Here is a 26,391-nt window from a genome sequence, read left to right as displayed (position 1 = left end):
AGTGGCTGCAGTCTAGAAAACAGGCCGATTAATGTTCACTCTACCTTTGTGTGTGATTGAGGATGGATTTCAAACTTACAGTTTTAGGAGACAACTGTGTGCCTTTGTTTTTTTAAAACAAAGTTGATAAAGCAGAGAGCATAAAGAAGGCAAAACAAAATTAAACTAAAGCAAAATAGAAGTGGAAAACAAAACAAAAATTTAATCAGAAAAGAAACATATTTCAAAGTTTGACCAAACTCACTGTCTTTAGATCCTGGACATCAGTGTAGAGCAACCCAAAAAAGAATAACTAGTTGTATCAAAAAGTTAAAAAAAGAAACTTTTTTTAATCCAATTTAAACAAAATCTTTCAATAACATCATTTTGGAAGATAATTAATTTTTCTACATCTTTTGTTGACTCTCACAAAGATTTGTTTACCTATTTATCACAATGACAAAGAACATTTGGCTTTATCTGCACTGTATCAGGTAGAGGGCTTGCAATTTATATATCTTATAATGTTTTTTTAATTTTGTTTTAATCTTTAGAGTTATTTAATTATTTGTTGACAAGTGAAACTCAGATAAGGCAGTTTCACTTGTCTGAAACAGGCACTTTACAACTATGAAAAATAAGCAAAATTAATTACAGAAATGTAAAATTTAATATATTATATTATATTATATTGTATTAGGTGTTGACACAAGTAGAAACTCTTTTAACTGTCAGCTTCATTTAGTCAGAGTTGATTTGATGATACATCTTTCTTGCCTGTTTTTCACTTATAATGGCTAAGTTATTAAGCACAATGTCTGTTTTTACTTTTGATTTTTCTCTCTTACATTTAAAGGCAATTTCCTGTACACTGCTGCCTCAGAGACAAAACATAGTTTCAGAAAAGTTCATAGTAAATTACATTAATTCATAGTTGTAACCCAACATTAAAATGCAGCTTAATTGTCCAGGTTCAACACAATAGAGATGACTGCCAATTCCATTCTAGTTGTACTTATGTGACAACAGAGAAGAATGTGCACAAATTAATAGTTCAGTTTTTAGCACAGTTTTTTTCTTTTTTTGGGAGGCGGGGCAATTTATTCTAAGTAAAAACTCTTTATTTATTATTAAACATTTCTGTTATGGGTTTGAGGAGGTGCAAATGCAAATATTCTTCCCTCCACCTCTACTTATGAGACTGCTGAAACCATCCAGAGATACTGGACCATCACACACAGTTAAACAAGATGGACTGTAGGACATTGATGCTGCTTTTGACTGTCTGCTATGCAGGTAAAACTTTTTACTTTAATAAATAAATAAATACAAACAAATGATTTTCATGTTCTTTTTATTCATGGTTAGGATAATTTTCTTTTCTACAACTTTTCCACAACTACATAGCAATGCTGGCAACAAAGTAAAGGATGGCTCCTTTCAGGAATCTGAAATATAAAATGTATTTAAAGTCATTTATCTTTTTTTTCTTTTCTAAATAATTCCATATATATCGTGTTTCAAATATTTGATATCCTCAGTATGTATCAACAATTCAGAAAGTAGTAAAAATAAAGGAAAACAATTAAATGAGAAGGTGTGTCCAAACTTTTCCATGCTTTTGCATAAATACATTTGTGTACGTCTTTATTTTTCAGAGGTGTTTGAGCAGAATCCAACTCTTAAAGTTCTTTCCTCCTTTATTGAGGACGGTACCTATACTGCCTCCTGCTTTGCCAAAGAGTTTGCACCAAAGAAACATGAGATCAAATGGCTGAAAAATGGAGCAGACATCACCAGCAAAATAGATTTGATCACTACAGTTTCTGAATCAAGAAAGGCAGATGGAAAGAAAGTGTACAACGCAGCAAGTTTTCTCACAGTAAATTCCAGTGATGTGAATGAAGATACTGAATTCACTTGTGTGTTTACGGGAGGGCAAAATGCATCTTTGAATAAAAGTGACAGAGACAACACACTAGGTGAGTAACTGACACTTTTCTTTATAAAAAAAAATCCCCCCAAAGCAAAACACTTTGATTCTGTAATAAAACAAGGTATGACCATGAAACCAGGTAAGCTTTATGATAAGTCATAAATCATATTATTTTTAGTAGTTTATTTCAGTTCTACTGTAGTGACATTTAAGTGTTAGTAATATATTTTAAAGTTACCCCAAAATCTGATAGGATTTTTTAAAAAATGCAAAAAAATGTAGGAGTATGATTAGAACTAAATGCCAATAATTTGAGGTCTAACACATTATCAAATACAGTAGCTTTTTAAAATAATTTTTTTATCTCCTCATCAGATGTTTCCACAACTGCGAATCCGACAAACAGTATGTTACAATTACACACACATACACACATACACACACGGTGTGTTCACATATTTACGTAATGTACTCAATGTCTTCTCTTATATAGTAATCTCCCTGTTTATTGAATATCTCTTTCTGATGGGACAGGGCCAACGGTGACAGTCCACATCCCCCTCCAGCTCCACACTGACCAGTTAAATCCTCAAGATGAAATCACTCTGGTGTGTCTCGTCACCAGTACTGTGAATAAGATGTATAAAATCAAATGGTCAGAAAGTAATGGAAGAAATCCTGGACGTTATGTTACAGGCACCAACATCCGTGCACATCAGAGCAAAAATGACAAAAAATGGCGAAGTATGAGTCTTTACACCACCACTAAGGAAAACTGGTACAAAAAAGATCCAGCCAAAACGTTCACCTGCCATGTCCGATCTGAAAATATTTCAAAACAAGTGTCCAGCGCCCATGGTAATCGCGATGAATGTGACTTAAACTACTAAGCTTTAAATGTGATATTTTCTGCTTGCGTCATTCTTTGTCTGTGATAGTTTTCTAAATGAAAACCTGTGCACTTGTGATGTCAGTCACCGTGAGAGAAAATCAATGCTTTTTGTTGTCATCATGTTGTTCTTCAGTCTGTGTGAGTCACAGTGTCTAATTGCTTGATATGTGTGCTGTATGTTTGAAATAAATGTTGCATGGAAACTCTTTGGTCTATATGTAAATGAATAACTTGAAATGAGACTAAAAGCAGACATACGCATAAACCACTCCATTTTTCAACTTTTCATTAAGACAAATGGGGAAAATGTATTACTGGCATGACTAGAAAAGTTTGGTTTACAAAACCTTAGCTGGCAAATAGTATGGGGACTGTTATTAATTTTAGATCACTTTGATAGTTAATTGCATACTGAGGACTCGAAATAAAATAAGTAGAAAAGTTATTGATTTACATGATTTGAGAGTTGTTTGTGAGACTGAGTGAAAGGCTGTGTGCAAGAATGCGGGAGTAAACCAGGGCAAGGTTAAATAAAAGCTCACAGATAATAGGTATAAAAATAAGCTCTCACAGACAGATGCTGCCTCGTCCGTATGAAACTAGATAACAGGTTAGGAAGAGACAGGCCAGTGTGTGTGTGTGTGTGCGTAAGAGTGAGAAGAGATAGCTGGAGAGTGGCAGGAGCAGCAGGTTTCCACCACTAGGTGAAGCTGCACACAATGGAGGAAAAGAAGACGGCAAGGAGGTTGGGACTAACCTGTGTGCCTACTGAGGGGGCTACATCTAAACCATGGCCCTCCCCAACGGTTTTTTAACCAATCAGATAGTAGCACATTTTTCATATATAAGTTTGTGTATGGTTAAGTAAGGGCACTCTCTTCCGGAAGTTGGCTTTAGAATGCTCGCAGACTGTGGAGGGGATCCATATACATTAATTATTTTTGAACTGCTTGAGGCAACAAATGAGTGAAAACTTGGTGGGACTGAGACTTTTACCTTAGATAAAAATTACACACAACATTAGCCTGATAAACAAAAAGAAAACAAATACACATAGATCTCCTCTAACCAAGTGTACTGTACCTTCCACTTCTTAGATGATCTTTGTGATCTGAGTTGGGACAATGTCATCGCTGAAGAGGATTTTAGCAGCCTGTGGTCCACAACTTCCTCCTTCATATTCCTCTTCATATTCTCTCTCTTCTATAGCATAATTATCAGCCTTCTTAAGGTAAACATAGAGACTGTGTTTTCTGCATTTCAGTTTTATTGAAGACTAAAGACTGTGAGTCGCAATGTAGTATAAACTCAATTACAAGAAAATGCAGTACATGGAAACTCACATCTCACAAAAGCAAACTTTCATGATGGAAATTATATAATTTTGCTTCTTAAAGAAGAATAAAAATATTTGTGTTTGAATGGGTGCATCATTATTTTTCATCTATTATTAAAATCAGTTTTCATTCTCGTTTTCTGTGCATAATCATTTATTTATTTTATTTAATGGCTGCAATATACAAATACCCAATTAACAAATTTGTGAACTGTGGAAAATAAATCAATAAAATGAAACTGCATTACTTAAAATTAACATTTTCCTACATTTTACTTTAAGTAATAGTAAATAACCAAATGAAATTACTGTTTGTTCTCTTTAAATGATTCATTAAATTCAGTAAATAATATTTGGCACCTTAAAACTTAAAGCGAGTATGAATGTGAGCATGTAATAAGCATTGAAAGCATTTCAGGATGTTGCTTTATCATTTCTCCAAGGGTTCTAAGAATATAACAACAATCGAGGTCATTATACAGTAAACTTGCGTTGTCAGTAGTGTCTGGAGTTTTTTAGTTTCTTGGTGGACCTCTCTGGCCACACCTGCACAAGTAAAACTGTGCAGAAACCATTGCAAGTGTGGATTTATTTCCCTGAAACAAGATACTCATCTGACAGCATACTTAATATTTACATATCACATCTGATTTACACTTACAGACAAACTAATGTTATCAGTAATGTTCTAAACATGTCATTTTAGAGAGCTGCTTCTCTGCATCTTTGGGGCCACATCTGCACCAGTGGATTTCTTCATACCAGTAAAAATCAAAATAAAACTTTACTAAAACCTTTGAAACACATGTTTTTAGAAGGCATAAATGTTTTTAGACAAAGCCAGAACATGGAGCCTCAAGAACTGCATCCAAGAGACAATTATAAAATTATAAAAAGTAATGTATAAAAATGAAATTTAACCTCTTAGATGTATAAGAGAATCAAAAATGACACACATTAATTTTCTATGGAAGTTCATGGAATCTTTTGATTTCTATCAGCTGTGACTGTCAGGAATGTATATTTTGTGGACCACAATGAGTACCACCCCTTAAGAGGATTTTTCTTTTACATAGCAAGTACTAGCAAGCAGCCCACATTCAGCATTCAGACAGCAATTTACCCCCAGTGATTGTGTCACTATAGACGAACAACTTGTGCCATTTGGGGGAGCTACAAATTGCTACAGTACATGCCAAACAAGGCCGTCCTGGGAGGTTTATAACACAGAGTTTGGATTCACTGGCAGTCTTAGCATGGTCAGCAAGAGAGAAATGGCTGTTGTACTCCTGAACACGATGTAGCACAACAAAATGGTGGATAAAAATACCAGAAAGGGGAAAAAAAGCACAACTGATTGCCTTGTAAAACAAAACCAAAGGAGATGTAGATACTATGGACCAGGTGTCTGCCCTTTATTGTACACCTATAAAACCCAGAGGTGGCCTATGGTGCTGTGGTACAGCTTCAGAATGCCACTTTGAATACCTACAGCATCGGTGCACAGTGTTGGGAAGGTTACTTTTAAAATGTCAACTACAGATTACAGAATACATGCCCCAAAATGTATTTGTAACATATTCCGTTACGTTACTCAATGAGAGTAACGTATTCTAAATATTTTGGATTACTTAATATATTATCATGCTTTTTATAACTACATGAATGTACTATTGCTGTGTGATTATTACTATTACTGAAGGTTACTCGCCATACCAATACCAACTAAATTTTTAAATCTTAATATAAAATTTTATTAGGGTTAAGGACAGTCAATGGTTCAGTTGTATTCTAATTAACATTCATTAACATATATTTTAATATCCATTCAGATTTGCAGTTTTATCCATTGCATTGTTTGGAAACTATGAAAATCTAAAAAAAACAGCGCCTCTATAAAAAGTCATATATAAGATACCGAATGTGTATGTTAATCCTCAGGAGCATACAGCAACAAAGATAGAAAATACATTAATGTATTTGCATTCTCATGCAAAGAATAATGATTTTGACATAAGGATAAAAGAGTGCACTCAACACTAAAGCTAGAAGTTGTGGAAACAGCTGTCCAATATTTGTTTACTACCATGCCACGGATAATCAGAAGATAACACAGAAATATTCTCTTTAACCTTTTTAAAATATTATAAGGGTTTGTTGCATCTTAACTACAACATCCTGTTGTCTTCACAGTCTAAAACTATTAAGATCTAGCAAGAGTGGGAAGGTTTTGGTAAGAGCTTGTTTCACTGTGTAGCACAACACAGTGTTACATACCTCATAACAAATACCACATAAAGAAACACCTCTACAACTTCCTCTATCCTATTAATTGTGAAGCACAGTACTCAGTCAGTAAAACTAATCAGAAAAATTATTATTTTTTCTAAAGTACATACATACCAATAATTTGATCATTAATTGTTTATTTATTAATTAATAATTAACATTAGGCATTTTTTTTAAATACATGGTAAAAATTAAGAGATAGGTACAACAATAGTGAAAATCTACAAATTATTAGAATATAGCAAACAAAAAACTTTTTTTTAAATGTGTTTGCTATAACTGCAAAGACAATGCACAATATAGTAATAACAGGGTAGTAACTCTTCTCATTAAGTTATTGCTAGATGATTTTTTTTGTTTTCATTTTTGTTGTTAAACAGTGTGAATTTATGTTCATGAAAATATAATGGTCACTAAAATAGCACTATATTTTTTCATCTTTTCAAACTTTTATTTGACAAATTATTTGTCTTCTATGGGTGACAGCTACACAGTGGCAGAGGTTTTTGAACGAATATGTGTCACAGTGTGGAGTGGCCACACTGATTTACACAGTTACAAAAACATCCTTGAGAGGCACTTGTACTTGCAGCAATAGAATAATTTGACCAGGTTAAAGACAATAAAGATGACTTCCAAGTTCATCCCAATTTATCTGACAGCATAATGGAAAGCAGAGAAGAATACATTTCTCTACAATTCATTCATAGTTTTAGTACCAACTACAAGATGGGACCAGTGCTTTGAAGTCTCTACTTGGAAGGGGAAGATTTTCACTTATATTTTTTATATTTTGTATTTTTACCAGCTTACCTAGAGGACAGGAGCAGGTTGTGAGAAGTTACGACATTGCTAACGTCTATTATTCTAAGTAAAACAAAACTGAATTAGACATAGAAAGTCAAAATGGAATAAAATTATAAAACTAATTAGAAAATGCAAACCTATAAGAACTCTAGTTGCAAGCATCAGATGTAACAGTGTTTGTGTTTATTTTTCTCATGCAGCCGTAGCCAGAGACAACAAGAGAAAGCAGCTGTATCAGCAGACGAAGATTCTGCAGACTGTTTTTGATCTCGACACCCACAGTTTAGCAGCTGTAATTATCTCAGACAATATTTTAGTTTTATTGGTTGTGATGAAAACCACTAAGGTAAGGACAATAAACAGAAATTCAAAAACAAGTTGACACAATGATTTTATGAGAACCAGTTTTGTAATTGTAAAAAAGAAAAAGTGTAAAAAAAAAAAAAAAACATGGCTGTGCCATGGGCTCCCCGTTGTCACCTATTGTAGCCAGCCTTTACATGGAGGAAGTGGAAAGAAAGGCTCTTGGCTCTTTTAAGAAGAGATTACATTAGAGCTTTCAAAAGTTGGCTTTTAGAGATTACTTTCTTTTTGTTTTTGTTCTGATCATCAGTGGTGATTTGATTGGTTTCGATTTAGACAGATTTCAGCAAAACAGTCAGAACATTGGAGGAGCTGACATTTATTAAATCTTCCTTATTTAGACACCTTTTCATTGAGTTAAAAAAAAAACATAACAAACAAAAAAAATAAAGTAAGAGTTTAAAGTAAGGATTTTTTTTTTTAACATTTTGTTACAAAAATGGATCATAAGTCGTTTCGTGATCTAAATTCATAATAAAATAACATATTTAGTGGCAATGGAAAAAAAAACAACATACTCCTTTCAGTTTCCATGAAAATAAACTACATTCTATTTGAAATAGCTTTAAAATTGAAAAAAAAAAGGTTTATTATGCTAATCATCTACATGGTCACACTACAATAAACCCAGCCTATGTCATTAAAATAAAAAACACTTTGCCATACAGTCTTGTCAAAAAGAAAATATAATATTATATGTAAATATAAGTTATTTAAAAATATGCAAATGAAAAAGTGGTCAAAAAGGGACTGGTGATTCTGTTTCACTGAGAGGACGAATGAGCTCACACCATTTCAGTTTCAGCATCAATCATGTTCGCTCTGATACTGCTGCTGGCTGCTGGATCATGTGAGAAGCTTTTGCTGGATATAATCTAATAAACACATTAGAAACACTGAATATTCATATAAATGATGGTGATAATGTTGATTTCTGTTTCCACAGGTGTGTATTGTATTGATCTCATCCAACCAGATTCAAGGGTTTTGCAGCCTGGACAGCCTTTGACCATCGTCTGTCAGGTCTCTGGTTATTCTTTGACTGACAACAGCTATGCAACATGTTGGGTCAGACAGAGGCAAAGGCAGCAAATGGACTGGATTAACTGCATGGGGTATGATGGGAGCAGTAGCAACAATAATGCTTTAAAGAACAAGTTCAGTGTGAGCAGAGACACTTCTGCTCAAACAGTGACAATAACAGGACAGAATCTGCAGCCTGAGGACACAGCTGTTTATTACTGTGCACGTGACCACACAGTGATACAAACCACTGACAGACCTGCACAAATACTCAGCAACACACAAACACACAACCACACACAAGTAATAAATGTAAAAATGCAGGTGTCATGAAAACTTTCTCATATTCTATTTACATTTATTTGCAAAAGTACATACGAGGTTTTGTTTATGATTTATGATGCTGAGCATGTACTTTTAATGTGTTTGAGCAGATTTACCAAGAAATGAAAAACAATAATGTTTTTAAGAACTAAGCAATTTCTTACAATCAATGAATATACATTGTAAATTGATTTTTTTTTTTTTTTTTTTTTTTGGGGGGGGGGGTAAATAGGCATGTCCATAATAATAATAATAATAAGAAGAAGAAGAAGAAGAAGAAGAAGAAGAAGAAGAATATATTTGAGATTATGGAAACATTGCAAGTATTACAGTCATTATAAAAGATGGACACAGCTGAGATATTCCTGTTTTTGGTACTTGATAGCTGAATTCTCCTTCTTGTCAATGTGTGGGAACTTTATTTGATTACAGTGGATTCTTAATCTGCATTTGTTTTCTCTATTTGCATGTGTTTTTATAAGCTGCAGTGCACAGAACTATCAGTGTCATTGTACTACAAAACAGTGATGAAGTGTAATCTATTATATGGGCAGATAAGCTGATGGAGTTTTGAAATCAATATATTGTATACATATATTCCAAGAATTTTTTCACAGTTACACTGATGCTTTAAATGTTTGAGTCTATGTTCCTGTTATTCATAAAGACATGACATCAGACTGTGGAGTGGAGATCGCAGCACATCAGGTTCACAAGCAAACTGTGTTAGTGCTCTTGACAGCTGAATGTGAGTCTGTTTAAATCTGTCATGTTCAGCAGTTCTTTTTATTATGAATTGAGAATTTATGACAAAACATTTTGTTTTTCAACATGTGTGAAGTGTGAATAGTTGACACAGCCAGTCTGTGTCTTAGTGCAGCCAGGTCAGCATCTGACCATCACCTGTCAGGTCTCTGTTCTGTTGATAGCTACTACACAGCTTGGATCAGACAGCTTGCAGGGAAAGGACTGGAGTGGATGAGTCAGGACTGTGTTCAGAGTTCAAAGTTCAGTTTTGAATTAGATTCTTCCAACAACACAGTGACTTTAAAAGGACAAAATCTGTAGCCTGAAGACACAGCTGGGTATTACTGTGCCAGACAGCCACAGTAACACAAACCATCAGCAGATCTGTACAAAAACCTTTCAGAGTCTAAGCAGCAGCAACATGACACCTTTCTACATGTATCTGCTAATATATCTCACCAGTAGCACCTACACTTATTCAAAGTCTACTATCTCTAAGACTGGTGATAAGTAGTTGTTCATCCTGTGTTCATCTCATTCAGTCCTCTAAGAAAACAATTATAATTAATTTTATCTTTGCACCTGGAACAACATTTTAGTCCAAGTGAATCCTTGTGGAACGCTCACTACAAACAACAACTGCAAACAATATCCATGTGCATGATTTCAACATCATTTGTGTTCAATTAATTTGATTGCAGTTGCAGTTTATCTTGTTGAATAGTTATTCTCACACTGCAGCCACGACCAGACAGATTCACATCTTTACAAGCATTAAAGAGACACGTGTATGTGTAGTAAAGAACAAATATGCACCATTCTGTTTACATAAGAAACGGCAAATCAAATTTCCTTTTCCCAAACAGACACCAGGAACATGCTCATAACTGAAGTAAAGTGTGTGACTGCATCAGTGACAGATAAACTCTGACACTTTAGAATTGTATTTTGTGTCTTTTTGATTTCTCTTGTGGCTGACAAGAGTAACCAATTAACACAGTGTAATTTTTTTATCTGGATTCACCTTCAGCAGCTACTATATGGCCTCAGACAGGCTCCTGGAAAACGACTGGGGTGGCTTACAAGCCATTATGACAGTCGCAACATCTTTTATTATCAGTCATTTCAAGGCCGTTTTATCATCTCCAGAGACAACAGCAAACAGCAGCTGTATCTGCAGATGAACAGACTGAAGACTGAAGACTCTGCTGTTTATTACTGTGCTCGAGAGCCACAGTGACTGAAATTCTTTGAGCAGCCATACAATATCCAACAGTGGTCACTATACTTCATTTATCATATGGCAATTGTAGTATAATAAGGATATTTCTAATACTAATACTATTTATACTGATAAAACTAAGACATTTCTGTTGCACTTGTCCGAGAACCATCTTTATCTTTCTTTAAGCTGTGCTCTCCTCTCTTGTCTCCTCCAATGCCATCGTGGAGGGCAGCCACTGTTCAGTTGTTCAAAGGTTTGGGGATTATTACAGAGCTCATCAAACATTCCAGCTGTATAAATGGATTTCCCTGTCCAGCTGTAACAAATTTTACCATAATAAAAAACAAAAAAATGAATTTCAACACACATTATTATGTTTATTTTTAAGGAACAGGATTTCAGCAGGATTACATTTTCAGTAAACGTGGAATGGAATTATTGACATGGAATTATACACACAAACGCACACACCTACACACACAGACACAAACAAATAATTTAAAAATATACACACACAACAAGTCGTGAAGTTGCTGAAGTTTGTTCCTTTGCAACACTTGAGATGTCAAGACTTCCAACATTTTGTATTAATCAGTCTAAATGAAAAAAGCTAATTATTAGACATCATATGCAATGAAGTGCGTCACTGCAAGGCTAGCCAGTAAAGGCCGTGACTGGATTGACCAAAAGTATTGCAGTTGTGTGAATGACGCATCACTTAGAAGAATTTTAAGAGATATAAACTTGGCAAGTCCTCCTCTGAGTTGAAAACATGAGGCGAGACATTGCAGATATCTATTATAGATAGATTTGCCATAAAAGACGAACATTTACCAGAAGGCAGTAGACAGAGGACTGATAGAGATCTTAGATCTTTTCCAGAGCTTTTGTTAAAACAGCAGATGTGTGCAGCAGCAGCCAATGCTCACCCTTGCAGTAAATATTGAGTTTCCTTTTTTTTTCAATGCCTGCACATTTTGTTAATATGCTTTTTGAAAAGAAACTAGTGTAAATATGGCTTCACATTATTATTGAATATTTTAAGTCTCCTAGTTTTAAGGAGGAGTCAATGCAAATACTTAGAAGTCTTTGACGTCTATTTAACTGCCTGCTGTCAAGTGTGAAGAGAATAGTGGACAGCCAAAGACACAGTCAAAAATAATGGACTTTATGACATTGTTGTTACTTTTGATTGTCTGCTGTGCAGGTAAAACTCTCCACTGAAACTCTTTTTTTTATATTCTTTTAATTTATTATGGAATTAAATTATTTTTCATTGTCATTTATTTATGTTGACAGGTGTTGATGGTCAGACTCTGACACAGTCTGAACCAGCAGTTAAAAGACCAGGAGATTCCCACAGACTGACTTGTACAGGATCTGGATATAACTTTGGAGGCTACAGTATGGGCTGGATCAGACAGGCTCCTGGAAAAGGGCTGGAGTGGATTGCTCACATTTACGGTGATAGTAGTGGAACTTTCTACTCTGATTCAGTCAGAGGCCGCTTTACCATCTCCAGAGACAACAGCAAACAGCAGCTGTATCTGCAGATGAACAGTCTGAAGACTGAAGATTCTGCTGTTTATTACTGTGCTCGAGAGTCACAGTGACTAAAGTTCTTTCAGCAGCTGTACAAAATCCTACAGTCCTTGTGTATTTAGCAGCGGGTGCTCTGACACCTGCTTTTTAGGACAGGACCTATTACAACATCTCCTTCACTCCTACCCACAGCCTTGTCAGCAATTCTTCAAATTTTACTTTTACTTCAGTATTTAAAAAGCATTTTAAATTCACTTTGACATGAACCAGCAAGCAAATGCCTGAAGAGAAGCAATTTGGTTTCTAAGTGGTAATTTTTCAAATATTAAATTAGTCCTTGTGATTTTGTTAAAAGGAATGAAATAAAGCAGAAATGAGGGGAAAAGATAACTTACAATATATATTCCTTATATTCCAATAAGGAATATATGGGCTAACAAGGCAAAACAAAATGGCTGTAAGCTAAATTTGTAAAAAAATTAATACATTTAGTCCACATTATGTGTGTACATTAATGTAGACGCATGTGTTAGTGTCATGAACAGACCCGGACAAATACTCAACTTTACTAAGCCAAATATTTGCTTTAAATACCAATAGCAATAACTACAGATACTTAACCACAGTTTTCACTGTAGTCCTTAATGCTAGCAAAATGATGTCATCTACACGTATGTGCCCATGCCTTTATACAAATGTTTTTGATTGTTTGTTTTTGTCTAGAGGGAGGGGGACTCATCAAAGTCCCCAAAAATCTCCTATACTGCACCACTGAAAACAATACTCAGAAATAAAGTCATTACCCAACAAAAGCAACAAAGCTGATTTTATATTTTGGCAAAAAGTAAATTCAAGCAAAACACAGATCAAGCTAGAGGCCAAGAAGGCATTTCAAAACCCAGTGATGAATATTATTAAGAACAAAAAGAAGAAGAAGGTGAAAAGCATTGGAAAGCTATAACTGCAAGCAGATGGGGCATAAAGAGGATTAAGAACTTAAAAGAGGGTCGATTAAAAGCAAATATAAAAACATTATAATTGTTAAAAATCATCAATAGGAAGAGATGATAAAACATTATAAAAGACATACTTAAAGTAACTCAAACTAGAGGCACAGAGCAAAGAGCGAAAGCAATTGAAAGGGATGATAATCTCATTAATCTCTGGCCCAAATAAACGCAAATCCAGTTCAAATCCAGTGCTGCACTTAAAACTATTGGCATCTGCAGCTACCAACAATAATTCATCATTATTCTGTGAAGCACCATCTCTGTGCTGTGGTCTGTTTTATACAGGTAGGTCGACGGGAGCATTTCTGTTAGTTCAGCAACAACCATTTTTTAAATCCTTAAGGAGACAGGGAGTTTGGAAATTTGTTATTTGTGTCCAGAGAGGATTTTTAAAATTTGATTTTAATCAGAAGAGTTTGAACAACTGATTTTTGTAAATAAACAGGGACACAACCTGTCAGTAATGATGTATTAATTAGATTAGACTAGACTTTGTGGGCAGACAGATCCACAAATTTCCTTTACGGATCTCATCAGCAGGATATCAAGTGCACAGGAAGAGGGCTTCATTCTGTCAATTAGCTAGTAGGAGTCTCTCCAGTGTCCTTAGCAGGGAAGAGGATGTTTTTTTTTAACAAAACAGGATAAAAGAGCAAAAAAGAATAAAAGAAAAAAGTAAGATAAAACAGCAGTGTAATTAAGAAAAGAAAAGAAATATTAATCAGTGTCTCTCTACCAGAAACAAAAATATATTTCAATGTGACCAAACTCACTGATTGTAGGTACTAAGCATCCATATACAGCATCACAATGCTGAAACTAACTGTAATCAAATGTTAGAAGAAGAAACATTAAATACTTCAACATATTACAATGTATTAATATATATTACATCTGGTAAATCTCATCATACAACATATTTTAATATTTAATACCAAAAACATTTTCTCCACAATTATTTATATTTATTTTCATAGTAAGACTCAGATCAACATAAAATAACCACCTTAAAGCTCTGAAAGCAGGTTAAAATTCACAACATTACAGCCAGGAATGGAATATAAAATTTATCAGGTGTTAAAAATACATTTACAGAAAAAAAAAGAAAACTTTTGTCAAATTTATCTGCAGCAAGTTTCAAAATTTTCATTTAATGTGGCTTTTTGATCTCTCATGTTTGTGCTGCCTTTCCCTTGTTTGTTACGCAAGTTAATAAGAAAAAAGTAACCACATGTGAAAAGGAGTATTACAGTTAATATTATCAGAACTGTGAACCCTCAGTGATCAATAATGACTCATGTGTGACCTGTAGTTCAACTTTAAATGTTGTAAATGTGCTTTTGGAGAAAAAGCCAAATGTCTTAGATTAAAATAAGTTTTAAAATGAAAACATTTGAAATCTCAAGTCACATTTTGAGTGAAAAGACTCTCCTACTGTTCAGGAGGAGTCAATGCAAATATTTTAGATTTAGATTTTCACGCAGGACAATGCTCCATCACACGCGTCCAAGTACTCCACAGCGTGGCTGGCAAGAAAGGGTATAAAAGAAGAAAAACTAATGACATGGCCTCCTTGTTCACCTGATCTGAACCCCATTGAGAACCTGTGGTCCATCATCAAATGTGAGATTTACAAGGAGGGAAAACAGTACACCTCTCTGAACAGTGTCTGGGAGGCTGTGGTTGCTGCTGCACGCAATGTTGATGGTGAACAGATCAAAACACTGACAGAATCCATGGATGGCAGGCTTTTGAGTGTCCTTGCAAAGAAAGGTGGCTATATTGGTCGCTGATTTGTTTTTGTTTTGTTTTTGAATGTCAGAAATGTATATTTGTGAATGTGGAGATGTTATATTGGTTTCACTGGTAAAATAAATAATTGAAATGGGTATATATTTGTTTTTGTTAAGTTGCCTAATAATTATGCACAGTAATAGTCACCTGCACACACAGATATCCCCTAAAATAGCTAAAACTAAAACAAACTAAAACTACTTCCAAAAACATTCAGCTTTGATATTAATGAGTTTTTTAGGTTCATTGAGAACATGGTTGTTGTTCAATAATAAAATTATTCCTCAAAAATACAACTTGCCTAATAATTCTGCACTCCCTGTATAACAGAGTCTGAACCAGCTGTCAAAAGACACGGAGAGTCACACAGACTAGATAGATAAATACATTTAGCTTTGGAAGCTCAGTGTGGAGCTGGACCAGACAGGCTCCTGGTAAAGGGCTGGAGTGGATCGCATTTATACATACAGATAGTACTCTTATCTGTTACACCCAGTCAGTTAGGGGCACATTCACCATCTCCAGAGATGACTCCAGCAGTAAAGTCTTTCTACAGATGAACAATCTGAAGACTGAGGACACAGCAGTGTATTACTGTACCAGGAGAGACACAGTGAGTTAAGTACTAGAGGACTCACACAAAGATTTGCTCCTTTTATCACAATAATAGAGGACATTTGGCTTTATCTGCATTGTATCAGGTAGAGTGCTATTAATTGATTATAATGTATTGATATTTTAGTCTCTACAAGTGAAATTAGGATAAGCAACAAAAAATATCACTTTGCAACTGTTAAAGTAAGCAAAATGAACTACATTTAAACCAAGAATGTAATATTTAATACATTATATTATATTAGGTGTTGACACAAGTAAAAACTCTTTTAACCGTCAGCTCCATTTAGTCAGAGTTGATTTGTTGGTACGTTCTTCTTAACAGCTTTGCATTTGTAATGGCCAAGTTATTAAGTACAATATGGGTTACCAATGTCTGTTTACTCTTGATTTTTCTCTCTTACATTTAATCGTAACTTGCTGTACACCACTGCCTCACAGACAAAACACAGTCTCGGAAAAGGTAATAGTTATTCAGTGAATTACATTAATTCATAGCTGTAATCCAACATTAAAATGTAGCTTAATTGTCCAGGTTCAACACATTATAGATGACTGCCAATTCCAATCTAGTTCCACTTGTTTTCTTTTTTCATGGGGCGGGGTAATTTATGCTGAGTAAAAACTCTTTAATTATTAAATATTTCTGTCATAGGATTGAGGAGGTGCAAATGCAAATATTCTTTCTTCCACCTTATGCGACTGCTTAAACCATCCAGAGATACTGGACCAACACACACACAGTTAAACAAGATGGACTGTAGGACATTGATGCTGCTTTTGACTGTCTGCTGTGCAGGTAAAACTTTTTACTAAATAAATAAATAAATACAAAAAAAAAAGATTTTCATGTTCTTTTAATTCGTGGTTTGGACAATTTTCTATTCTACTACTTTTCTACAACTACATAGCAGTGCTGGCAACAAAGTACAGGATGGCTCCTTTCAGGAATCTGAAATATAAAATGTATTTAGTGTTATTTATAATTTTTTTCTACATAATTCCATGTATCTTGCTTTAAATATTTGTTGTCCTCAGTATGTATCTACAATGCAGAAAGCAGTAAAAATAAAGAAAAACAATTAAATGAGAAGGTGTGTCTAAACTTTTCAATGTAACTGATACTTTTCTTTTAAAAAAAACAAAAAAAAAACCCACTTTGATTGTGTAATAAAACAAGGTATAACCATAAAACCAGGTAAGCCTTATGCTAAGTCATATATTATATTATTTTTTGTAGTTTACTTCAGTTCTAATGTCTTGACATGAACGTGTAAGTAATATATTTTAAAAATACCCCAACATTTCAATGGAATTTTAAAAAATTGCAAAAAATGTAGAGGGAGTTTAATAAGAAATTATAGGTAATGATTTGAGGTCTAACACTTTATCAAATACAGTAGCTTTTTAAAATAAAATTGTTTTTTTTTCTTCTCAACAGATGTTTCCACAACTGCAGATCTGACAAACAGTATGTTACAATAACACACACACATATCTTTCTCTGTTAACATATATACATGATGTCAAAACTCAATGTCTTCACTTTAAACTTGTACATAAATATCCCTGTTTCACTGAGTATCTCTTTCTGATGGGACAGGGCCAACAGTGACAGTCCACATCCTCCCACAGCTGCACACTGAACACCTTAAGTCTGAAGATGAAATCACTCTGGTGTGTCTGGTCACCAGTACTGTGAATAAGATGTATAAAATCGAATGGGCAGAAAGTAATGGAAGAAATTCTGGGCGTTATGTTACAGGCACCAAAGTCCCTCCACAGCAGAGCAAAAATGACAAGAAATGGCAAAGCATGAGTCTTTACACCACCAGTAAGGAAAACTGGGACAAAAAAGATCCAACTAAAATGTTCACCTGCCATGTCCGATCTGAAGATATTCAAACATCAGTGTCCAGCGCCCGTGGTAATTTGGATGGATCTGAAAATTATGACTAATATTTAAATGTGATATTTTGTGCTTGTGTCATTCTTTGTCTGTCACAGTTTTCTATATGAAAACCTGTGCACTTGTAATGTTAGTCACTGTGAGACTAAATGTTTGCTTTTTTTGTCATCGTGTTGTTGTTCAGCCTGTGTGAGTCACAGTGTCCAATTGCTTTATATTTGTGCTGTCTGTTTGAAATAAATGTTGCATGGAGACTCTTTGGTTTATGTGTAGATGGAAAACTTGAAACGAGATCAAAAGCTGACATTCACATAAGCTGCTCCATTTTTCAACTTTCCATTAAAGCTATTAAAAAAAGAGGAAAAATGTATTACTGGGATGACTAGAAAAGTTTTGTTTCCAAAACCTTAGCTGGCAAATGGTATGGGGACTGTAATTAACTTTAGATCACGTTGATAGTTAATTGCACTACTGAGGACTCGAAATAAAATAAGTAGAAAAGTTATCAAATCACATGATTTGAGAGTTGTTTGTGAGGCTTAGTGGAAGGCTGCGTGCAAGAATGCAGGAGTGAACCAGGGCAAGGTTAAATAAAAGCTCTCACAGACAGATGCTGCCTCGGGTGTATGAAACTAGATTTAAGGCTAGGAAGAGACAGGCCAGTGTGTGTGTGAGAAGAGATAGTTTGACAGCAGCAGGAGCGGCAGGTTTCCACCACTAGGTGAATCTGCACCCAAAAGAAAAGAAGAGGACCAAGAGGTTGTGACCAACCTGTGTGCCATCTAAACCATGGCCTTCCCCAATTGTTTTTTAACCAATAAGATAGTAATACATTTCTCACATTGAAGTTTGTGTATGGCACTCTCTTCCAGAAGTTGGCTTTAGCATGCTGTGGAGTTGTCCATGGACATTAATTATTTTTTAACTGCTTGAGGCAATAAATGAGTGAAAGCTTGGTGGGACAGAGACCCTCTTTTACCTTAGATAAAAAAAAAGAGAACGCAACATTACCCTAATTAACAAGATGAAAACAGGTGAGTGCTACCCTTTAAGAGGGTTTTTTTTTTTTTTTACATAGCAAGTACTACCAAACAGCATACTTTCAGCATTCAGTGATTTACCCCCAGTGATTGTGTCACTATAGACAAACAACTTGTGCCATTTGGGAGGAACTTCAACAGTACATGCCTGAGAGGTTTATAACACAGAGTCTGGATTCACTGGCAGTCTTAGCATGGTCAGCAAGAGAGGAATGATGTATCCCAACAAAATGGTGGATAAAAATACCAGAAAGGTGAAAAAAAGCACAATTGATTGCCTTGTAAAACAAGACCAAAGGAGATGTAGATACTATGGACCAGGTGGCTGCCATTTATTGTACACCTATAAAAGACAGCGGTGGCCTATGGTGCTGTGGTTCAGCTTCACAATGCCACCTTGAATGTCTACAGCATCAGTGCATGACAGGTCTTCCTCACTGAGCTCTCAAAGGAGCTTACCACACCACATATGAGTTGACCAGAAGGTTGCCACCAAATGCAAACGCTGATCACTAAAGAAATGGGAAGGTGTTGGGGTGACACAAGTCACAACTCGGCCACAGGAATAAAGGAGACAGGCCCAACCAAAGACAACAAGGTTTAGGATTTCAATGAAGATCATAAAGTCAGCAGCCAGTGTGGGAAATGCAATGTACCTGTGTGTGGGGATTACAGCCAGAAACAGGTCGATGGTCACAACTTTATACAGTGAGGAGACGAGGTAAGAAAAGAGAAGAATGGTCTGGACCATTACACACACCTGCTTATACTCTCAAACACAGACACACACACACAACATCAATGTTGACAGCATTCTATTAACCCTTTAAAGCCGGTCAGAGCGGGCACGCTCCGTTTTGCGTAACTATTTTTAAATCCCGGTAGCACTGCAACCAAGTAAGCTAGCGCAATAATTTTTTTTCCATATGAAACCGGAGGAGTTGTACTTACATCTTATGCCATCAGCTTGTCCTAGGTCACAGTTTCCTTCCACATATAGTTTTGCAAAAACTGCATAAAAAGCACTTGCAGCAACAAAAAGAAACACGCTTTGCTGATCCGATCAGCTGTTTGTAACACTTCCTACGTCCATCAGCGCGAACTATCGCATGTCCGCCATGACATGCCCGAAACCGGAAGTGACGTCATTTTGCGGAAATGTAGTTTTTTATCATCAGGGCCTTATGAGCCTATGCTTCTGTTTTTAAAAGTTATGTTTGACTTTATGACTTTCTGTGTCATTTCTGGGATGCTTGGGACTCATATTGCACTGCTGGAAATAGTTTATTTTGATGCATATGCTGTTTTTTTGCAAATTTGCATTATAATATTTATTTTCGTTTTTCCTGCAGTATATAAAAATTGGTGTATTTCAAAAAAAAAAACTATGAAGACACTAAATAAATTTCCTGTGGTGGGAAACTATTTTGTGCAACTTTTTTGTATTCACAGTTTTGAGGGATAAGCCTCTTAAATTTCTCTAACTAGAAATATATGTTAAAAAAACAAAAACGATTTTCAATTTTTTTGTAGTTTGTTGCACTTTTTTGCAATTTATGTAATTACTATGCACTTAATGCATACATATTATTAAAATTTGGGCTATAATGGTTGTATTGATGTATATCAACTTGAAATGCTCCCAAAAATGGCACTACAACATGTAAAAATATAATATAAGCTCTGGCGGACTTGGTTCTATGGTAGGTCTTAAAGGGTTAATGTCTTTTTTTTTCTTTTCCAATTTTCACATTGTTTTAAAAATGTTTAAAAAGTAAATATACCAAAATTAAAATCATACCAAAATATAATACAAATAATTATGCTTAACTACAGTAACAAAAGGGGCATAAAAACCCATGGACTCTGCATTTTTGACCCACTTGTCACTCATCAAAGGGTTAAGGACAGTCAATGCTTCAGTTTTATTCTAATTAACATTCATTAACATATATTTTAACATCCATTCAGATTTGCAGTTTCATCCATTGCATTGTTTGGAAACTACACTGTAAAATGTAATATTGTGTTTAATTAAAAATATTAAATAGGCTGAACTCAATTTTTATCAATTTGTTATTAGAACTCAATTTAAATAAGTTACCAGTACTTTTTATGCAAAAACGCTGATAAACTCCATTTATTTGAGTTGTCTTAACTTAGAAAAACTAAGTAAGCTGGAAGTTTTGCTTCTCAGTGCGGAAGGATCAAAGATGTGTTTTGAAAATGCCACGTGACTACCGTCCTCCTCCCTCTCGGATCAGTCCGCATGTTCATGGTGCATTTTTTATGGAATATGTTGAGCAAACCTGGAGAAGCATCAGCTCAAGATATTATTGTTGTCATTGCTGTGGATCTTTACCTGATACACTGACTTGGTGAGTAAATGTTTACTCTTATTCAAACTGATTTTGTGGCTTCTCTTAGTTTAGCACCAGGTTTATAATCTTGCTAGCTAGTTAGTGTTAGCCTAGCGTTGCTGCTGCCGCTGGGCTCATGTTACTTAAAATTAACACCACAGCCTTAAAAACCTTACATAAAACTATGTCGGTGAAATTTTCTGTTGATTGTTTGAAATGAATAAGTGAGATAAGAGCCCAGACAAAATTCTTCGGGAGGTGCAGCCGTTAGGGGTGGGGTAGGTGTGGGGGGGATAACAGAGCTCTCCAAAACGTGGAAACACTTTTGCAAATATGTGATATTTGGATAAATTAAGTAGATATTTGAGCATTACACAGCTACATTGTCGCCTGAAAATATCTTAAAGGTTATTTTGTGACCCAGAAAGGGTAGTCTGGGGAAAAGGAGGATCGCATTTGTCGGCCACGGTTGTCGGAGCCTGTGCGTGCTTTGTAAGCGCGGCAATGGCGGAGGAGCGCCACTGAAAAACTTATTACTTTTTCTGGGTCACAAAATAAACTTTTAAGATATTTTCAGGCGAGAATGTAGCTGTGTAAATTTCAAATATCTGCTCGATTTATCAAGACATCACATATTTGCAAAAATGCTCCGACGTTTTCGGAGACGCCTATTTTTTTCATGCTTTGTGGCAGCTTTTGAACATGTGTGGCATCTATTAATGTCAAATCTAGCCTTTATTTAACAACATAAGCAAACTCTATGTTACAATGATTGCACAGCCATTAAGGATCAAATCAGTTTCTGAAAAATGTTCTGTTTTTTCTCCCTCTGCTTGCTTCTTACTGTCTTTGAGGCCCATCGGGACCAGCACTCCTGTTGTTGGACAGAAAGACATCAGTAAGTATTTTGGTTTTCCAATATATTAGCAACTGTCAGTGACATTTGTATTAATCAGGCTGAACTTTAATCATACTTTAGATCAGCCCGTTTTACTTATTGTTTTGTTTGTGCTTTGGTTTGGGGAAGTTGTTTCTTTACTGATCTTTTCCTGTCTTCTGTTATTAGACTTGAGATATGACTGCACTATGCTGTTGCTGGTGACTCCAGTTAATTCTACAAGACATGCTGTGTAAGTAAACAAACAACAACAGTTTGGTCTGCATTTCTTGAAAGATCACATCCCCCAAACTTAGTTTAGAGGGTCTACACTGTATATAGTGAAGTCTGCAAGTTTTCTAACAGCAAAATCTGTTTTGTGCCCAAAATCATTTTGCACATCATTAGAATGAAAGTTATTGACCATGTTTGCATAGCCCTTTTTAAAATGATGCTTTCATGACATTATTGTGTGTTGCGTGGTGGTCAGGGCTATGCAGACTGACAATTTGGGACATTGAATGTCACCTCTCCGGTGGGGAGGGAGCCTGAGATCGTCTAAATTGGAGTCTGTTTTATACCAAATGCAGAAAAAATTGTTTTAAGAAAGCAATTAAGTTCATGTTCCAAAAAATATGATTGTTTGCTTGCAGGACACCAGGAGAGATGAGTCCTCCATCACAGATGGTGTGGTCAGTGAAGATGGTCGCCTGCAGGTTCAAGCTCATTGCATCTCCAACCCACATCCACTGCCACTGTACTTAAGGGAAGTTAAAGACTTTCTTCTGCACCTACATTTGGATCACCTCGATCCATGACAGTCATTCAGGCAGTAATGCCTGGATTGGAAACAAGCCATCCTTAAAATAATACAACATTCCAGCTCCTGTGTTGGAGTGAAAAACAAATGTGTTGTTTAAATTAGAGACTGCACTTGTGACAGAACAACAAATATTTTATTTTGATTATATAAGTAATGTAAGTACAAAACAAACTTGTGGTAGGCCTAAACTTATTTTCAGAATAATTAAATCTGAGACTTTGTTTCATTGTAAGATTATAACAGTGATGGCAATATAATTGTTTGTTGTTCAGCAGAACAGTGTCCAGTATGTTGGCTGTTATACTTTGTTGTGTTTGAAAATAAAAGTTGGGCTCATTTTAACATCATTACAAAAAGTGTTGTTAATTATTTTTAATCATATTCAGGTTACCACAAATTGTTTTTTCATGTAGTTGAACTTGAAATGTTTGTCAGTAGGTAAACAATTAGTATTGTACAGTCAGAAATATCAAGTTATTGTTAATACTGCAGACTTGCAATGAATAAGTTGTTCTAACAGTCATCTTAAGTAAGCTTTACTTAGTTTTTTTTGAGGCAACGAGTTTCCATAATTTTTTTGAGTTCTGGGAACTAACAAGGCTGTACAGTGTACTCAAAATGAGTAAGTTGCCCTAACTTGGTCATCTTACGTAAACTTGATCCAATTTTTTTTGTTCTGGGAACAAATGAGCTTGTACAGAGTACTTAAAATAAATAAGTTGTCCTAACTTAGTCATTTTTAGCTAAGCTTTACTCAATTTTTTTGAGGCAACGAGTTTCCATAATTTTTTTGAGTTCTGGGAACTAATTAGATTTTACAGTGTATGAAAATCTAAAAAACAGCACCTCTATAAAAAGTCATATATATATAAATATACATACATATGTATGTTATTCATCAAGAGCATACAGCAACAAAGAGAGAAAATACATGAATGTATTTGCATTCTTATAAAAGAATAATGATTTTGACATAAGGTTAAAAAGAGTGCACTCAACACTAAAGCCAGAAGTTGTGGAAACAGCTGTCCAATATTTTGGTTACTACCATGTTGTGGATAATCAGAAGATAACACAGAAATATTCTCTTAAACCTTTTTAAAATACTGTAATGGTTTGTTGCATCTTAACTACAACATCCTGTTGTTTTCATAGTCTAAAACTATTAAGGTCTAGCAAGAGTGGGAAGGTTTTGGTAAGAGCTTGTGTCACTGTGTAGCACAACACAGTGTTACATACCTCTTAACAAATACCACATAAAGAAACCCCTCTACAACTTCCTTGTTAATTGTGAAGCATAGTACTGATTCAGTAAAACTAATCAATTTTTTTTTCTAAAGTACATACATACAATAATTTAATCATTAATTGTTTATTTATTAATTAATAATTAACATTAGACATTTTAATAGACTGTAAAAATGAGGAACTAGGTACAGCAATAGTGAAAAAATACAAATTATTAAAATATAGCAAGCAAAAACCTTTTTTTTAAATGTGTTTGCTAAAACTGACAATACACACAATACTAATAACTCTGTTGTAACGGTGTGTTCACACCGAACGCGATAGAGGCAGCCAGAGCGTCAGGTTTACATGTAAAGTCAATGGAAAGAGCGCAATGACACGCGATTGCGCGTCAGCGAAAAATCGGAGGCAGATTTGCGTCGCGAAACGCCAAAACGCCTGAAACGCGGCGTCAGTGTGGCGGCGTGGGCGCGCGTTTGACTCGCGAAAAAAACCACGCGGCGTGAATTTTGTGTTGCATTTTGTGCATCGCTGGCGTGTTTACCTCTGCCGCTCGAGTTGGAAAATCTGAACTCCAGCGTCAAATCGCGCCCGCGACAACCAATCAGGAGCCTGGTGGCGTGGCTGTGACCTAGGTCAAAGGGGCAGATCCAGCCAAAGCCCTTCATTCTTTAATGGAGGAAGGGCTAATCAACGCCGTAACAAACAACCCGGAGCTGTACGACACCAGCTGCTTTGTGTACCGAGACAGGAATATAAAGGACCGAGCTTGGAGGAAGATATGTGAAGAGATCGGGCAACCTGGTAAGTTCATTAATTTCTCTTTTTACATTTTTCACTGACCGGGAAGCCGCACAAAAGCTAGCAAGCCACCGCTATTTTCCCACTGATGTACAAATACCGTTCTGCTTTTATGCATGTTGTCATATAGGAATATATTTTGTTTATTAATAAACAGCACACAGTGGTCCCGCTCATCCGTCACTGCCTCGCTTTTTCGCTGATTTCTTTTTTTTTTTTTTTTTTTTTTTTTGCACAGTACAGCATTGCATTCTGCAGCCTGATTGACAAATCTCCTCCGTGCTGTGTCTCCTGCGCTTGTCAAATTTATCATGTTTTGTTTTGATAACCATCACATCCAATAGATAAAACAGCACAAAAACACCCATAACTATGACCCTCATTCGGAAATAGACACCTGCACCGCGAGGGAAAAAGGCGCACGAAAGTGGCAGGCAGATGAAGACAAAACACAGCATAATACTTTTACGTTTTGCAATCTACAAAGGTTTGCACTTTGAGAAACAACTTGTGAGAACTGTGACTAATATTCGTGGGGGGGGGGAGTGTATAAAGTGCATGGCGAGGGGCTAGTTATTCTGACAACCCCTGCTGCAATAAATGAGGGACCACTGTATATACTTTCTCTATGATTATTGTATTCAACCTGTTAACATTTAATATTGTCTTGATAGAACCAGCTGATTCTGCAGCAGAGCATCCCCTGTTGCTTCTCCTTGCTCCCCAGTCCATGAGCTCCCGCTGCTGCACCCACAGGTATGCAATTGTAGCATCAGATGTACAGCAGCACTGATAGCTTTTTACTCGGTGGGATTCCCTTGTGATCACCTTTACTAAATATCTACAACCAATCTGATTATATCCTGTTTTTTTTGTTTGTTTGTTTTTTTCAATGTTGAAATGAAAATCTAGTAGCAGCCTTCTCATTTCTTTGTGTATTGTGCTGTTTTACAGGCCCAGAGAGGAGGACAGCTCCGAGGCAGATGAGGGACGGGTCCCAGGACAGTCCATCGGTGGTGGAGCTGGCCATCCTGGTGTCCCTGAAGAGGCCACGCCAGTCTCCAATGGCGCATTTCCTCCTCAGCCTTGTTCCTGCTCTGGAGAGCAGCTGGGTCCTTTTTATTCCTGTCTCTGTAAATACTTATATTTTATATATTTATGTTTAATGTTTTTCTGTTTGAGAATTTTAATATTATTTCAAATAAATTTTTATAATGACTAATGTCTCAGTTCTACTACACAGCAAATGTTGGCACACGACTTGACACATGTAGAATTTATTTCATATTACACTAATGACAGAATATACTAATACAGTGGGATGCAAAAGTTTGGGCAACCTTGTTAATAGCCATTATTTTCCTGTATAAATCGTTGGTTGTTACAATAAAAAATGTCAGTTAAATATATCCTACAGGAGACACACACAGTGATATTTGTGTTAAATGTGA

General features: G+C 35.6%; 1 protein-coding gene and 1 gene segment (V, D, J or C); both read left to right on the top strand.

Moving 5' to 3' along the window:
- Window positions 1-1,077: 1,077 nt before the first annotated feature.
- LOC116328187 lies at window positions 1,078-3,010 on the top strand. The gene is made up of 4 exons (XM_031749912.2): window positions 1,078-1,275; window positions 1,638-1,961; window positions 2,291-2,320; window positions 2,450-3,010. The coding sequence occupies exons 1-4, from the start codon at window positions 1,230-1,232 to the stop codon at window positions 2,803-2,805; spliced, it is 756 nt and encodes a 251-aa protein (XP_031605772.1). The 5' UTR covers window positions 1,078-1,229; the 3' UTR covers window positions 2,806-3,010.
- Window positions 3,011-12,058: 9,048 nt separating this feature from the next.
- LOC120439892 lies at window positions 12,059-12,534 on the top strand. The segment is given in 2 exon segments: window positions 12,059-12,128; window positions 12,221-12,534. Coding segments are annotated over 2 exon segments (360 nt in total).
- Window positions 12,535-26,391: the final 13,857 nt, after the last annotated feature.

This window comes from Oreochromis aureus, linkage group 4 (assembly GCF_013358895.1).
Source record: "Oreochromis aureus strain Israel breed Guangdong linkage group 4, ZZ_aureus, whole genome shotgun sequence".
In the NCBI taxonomy this organism is placed as follows: domain Eukaryota; kingdom Metazoa; phylum Chordata; class Actinopteri; order Cichliformes; family Cichlidae; genus Oreochromis; species Oreochromis aureus.
This window is presented reverse-complemented; position numbering and strand designations above follow the sequence as displayed.

Bases quoted from the DNA above. Each gene is read 5' to 3' on its own strand.
- LOC116328187 (XM_031749912.2), top strand. From the start codon at position 1,230: ATGGACTGTAGGACATTGATGCTGCTTTTGACTGTCTGCTATGCAG. The intron at 1,276-1,637 runs GTAAAACTTTTT...TTTATTTTTCAG, and splicing joins TTTGACTGTCTGCTATGCAG to AGGTGTTTGAGCAGAATCCA. The intron at 2,321-2,449 runs GTATGTTACAAT...CTGATGGGACAG, and splicing joins AACTGCGAATCCGACAAACA to GGCCAACGGTGACAGTCCAC.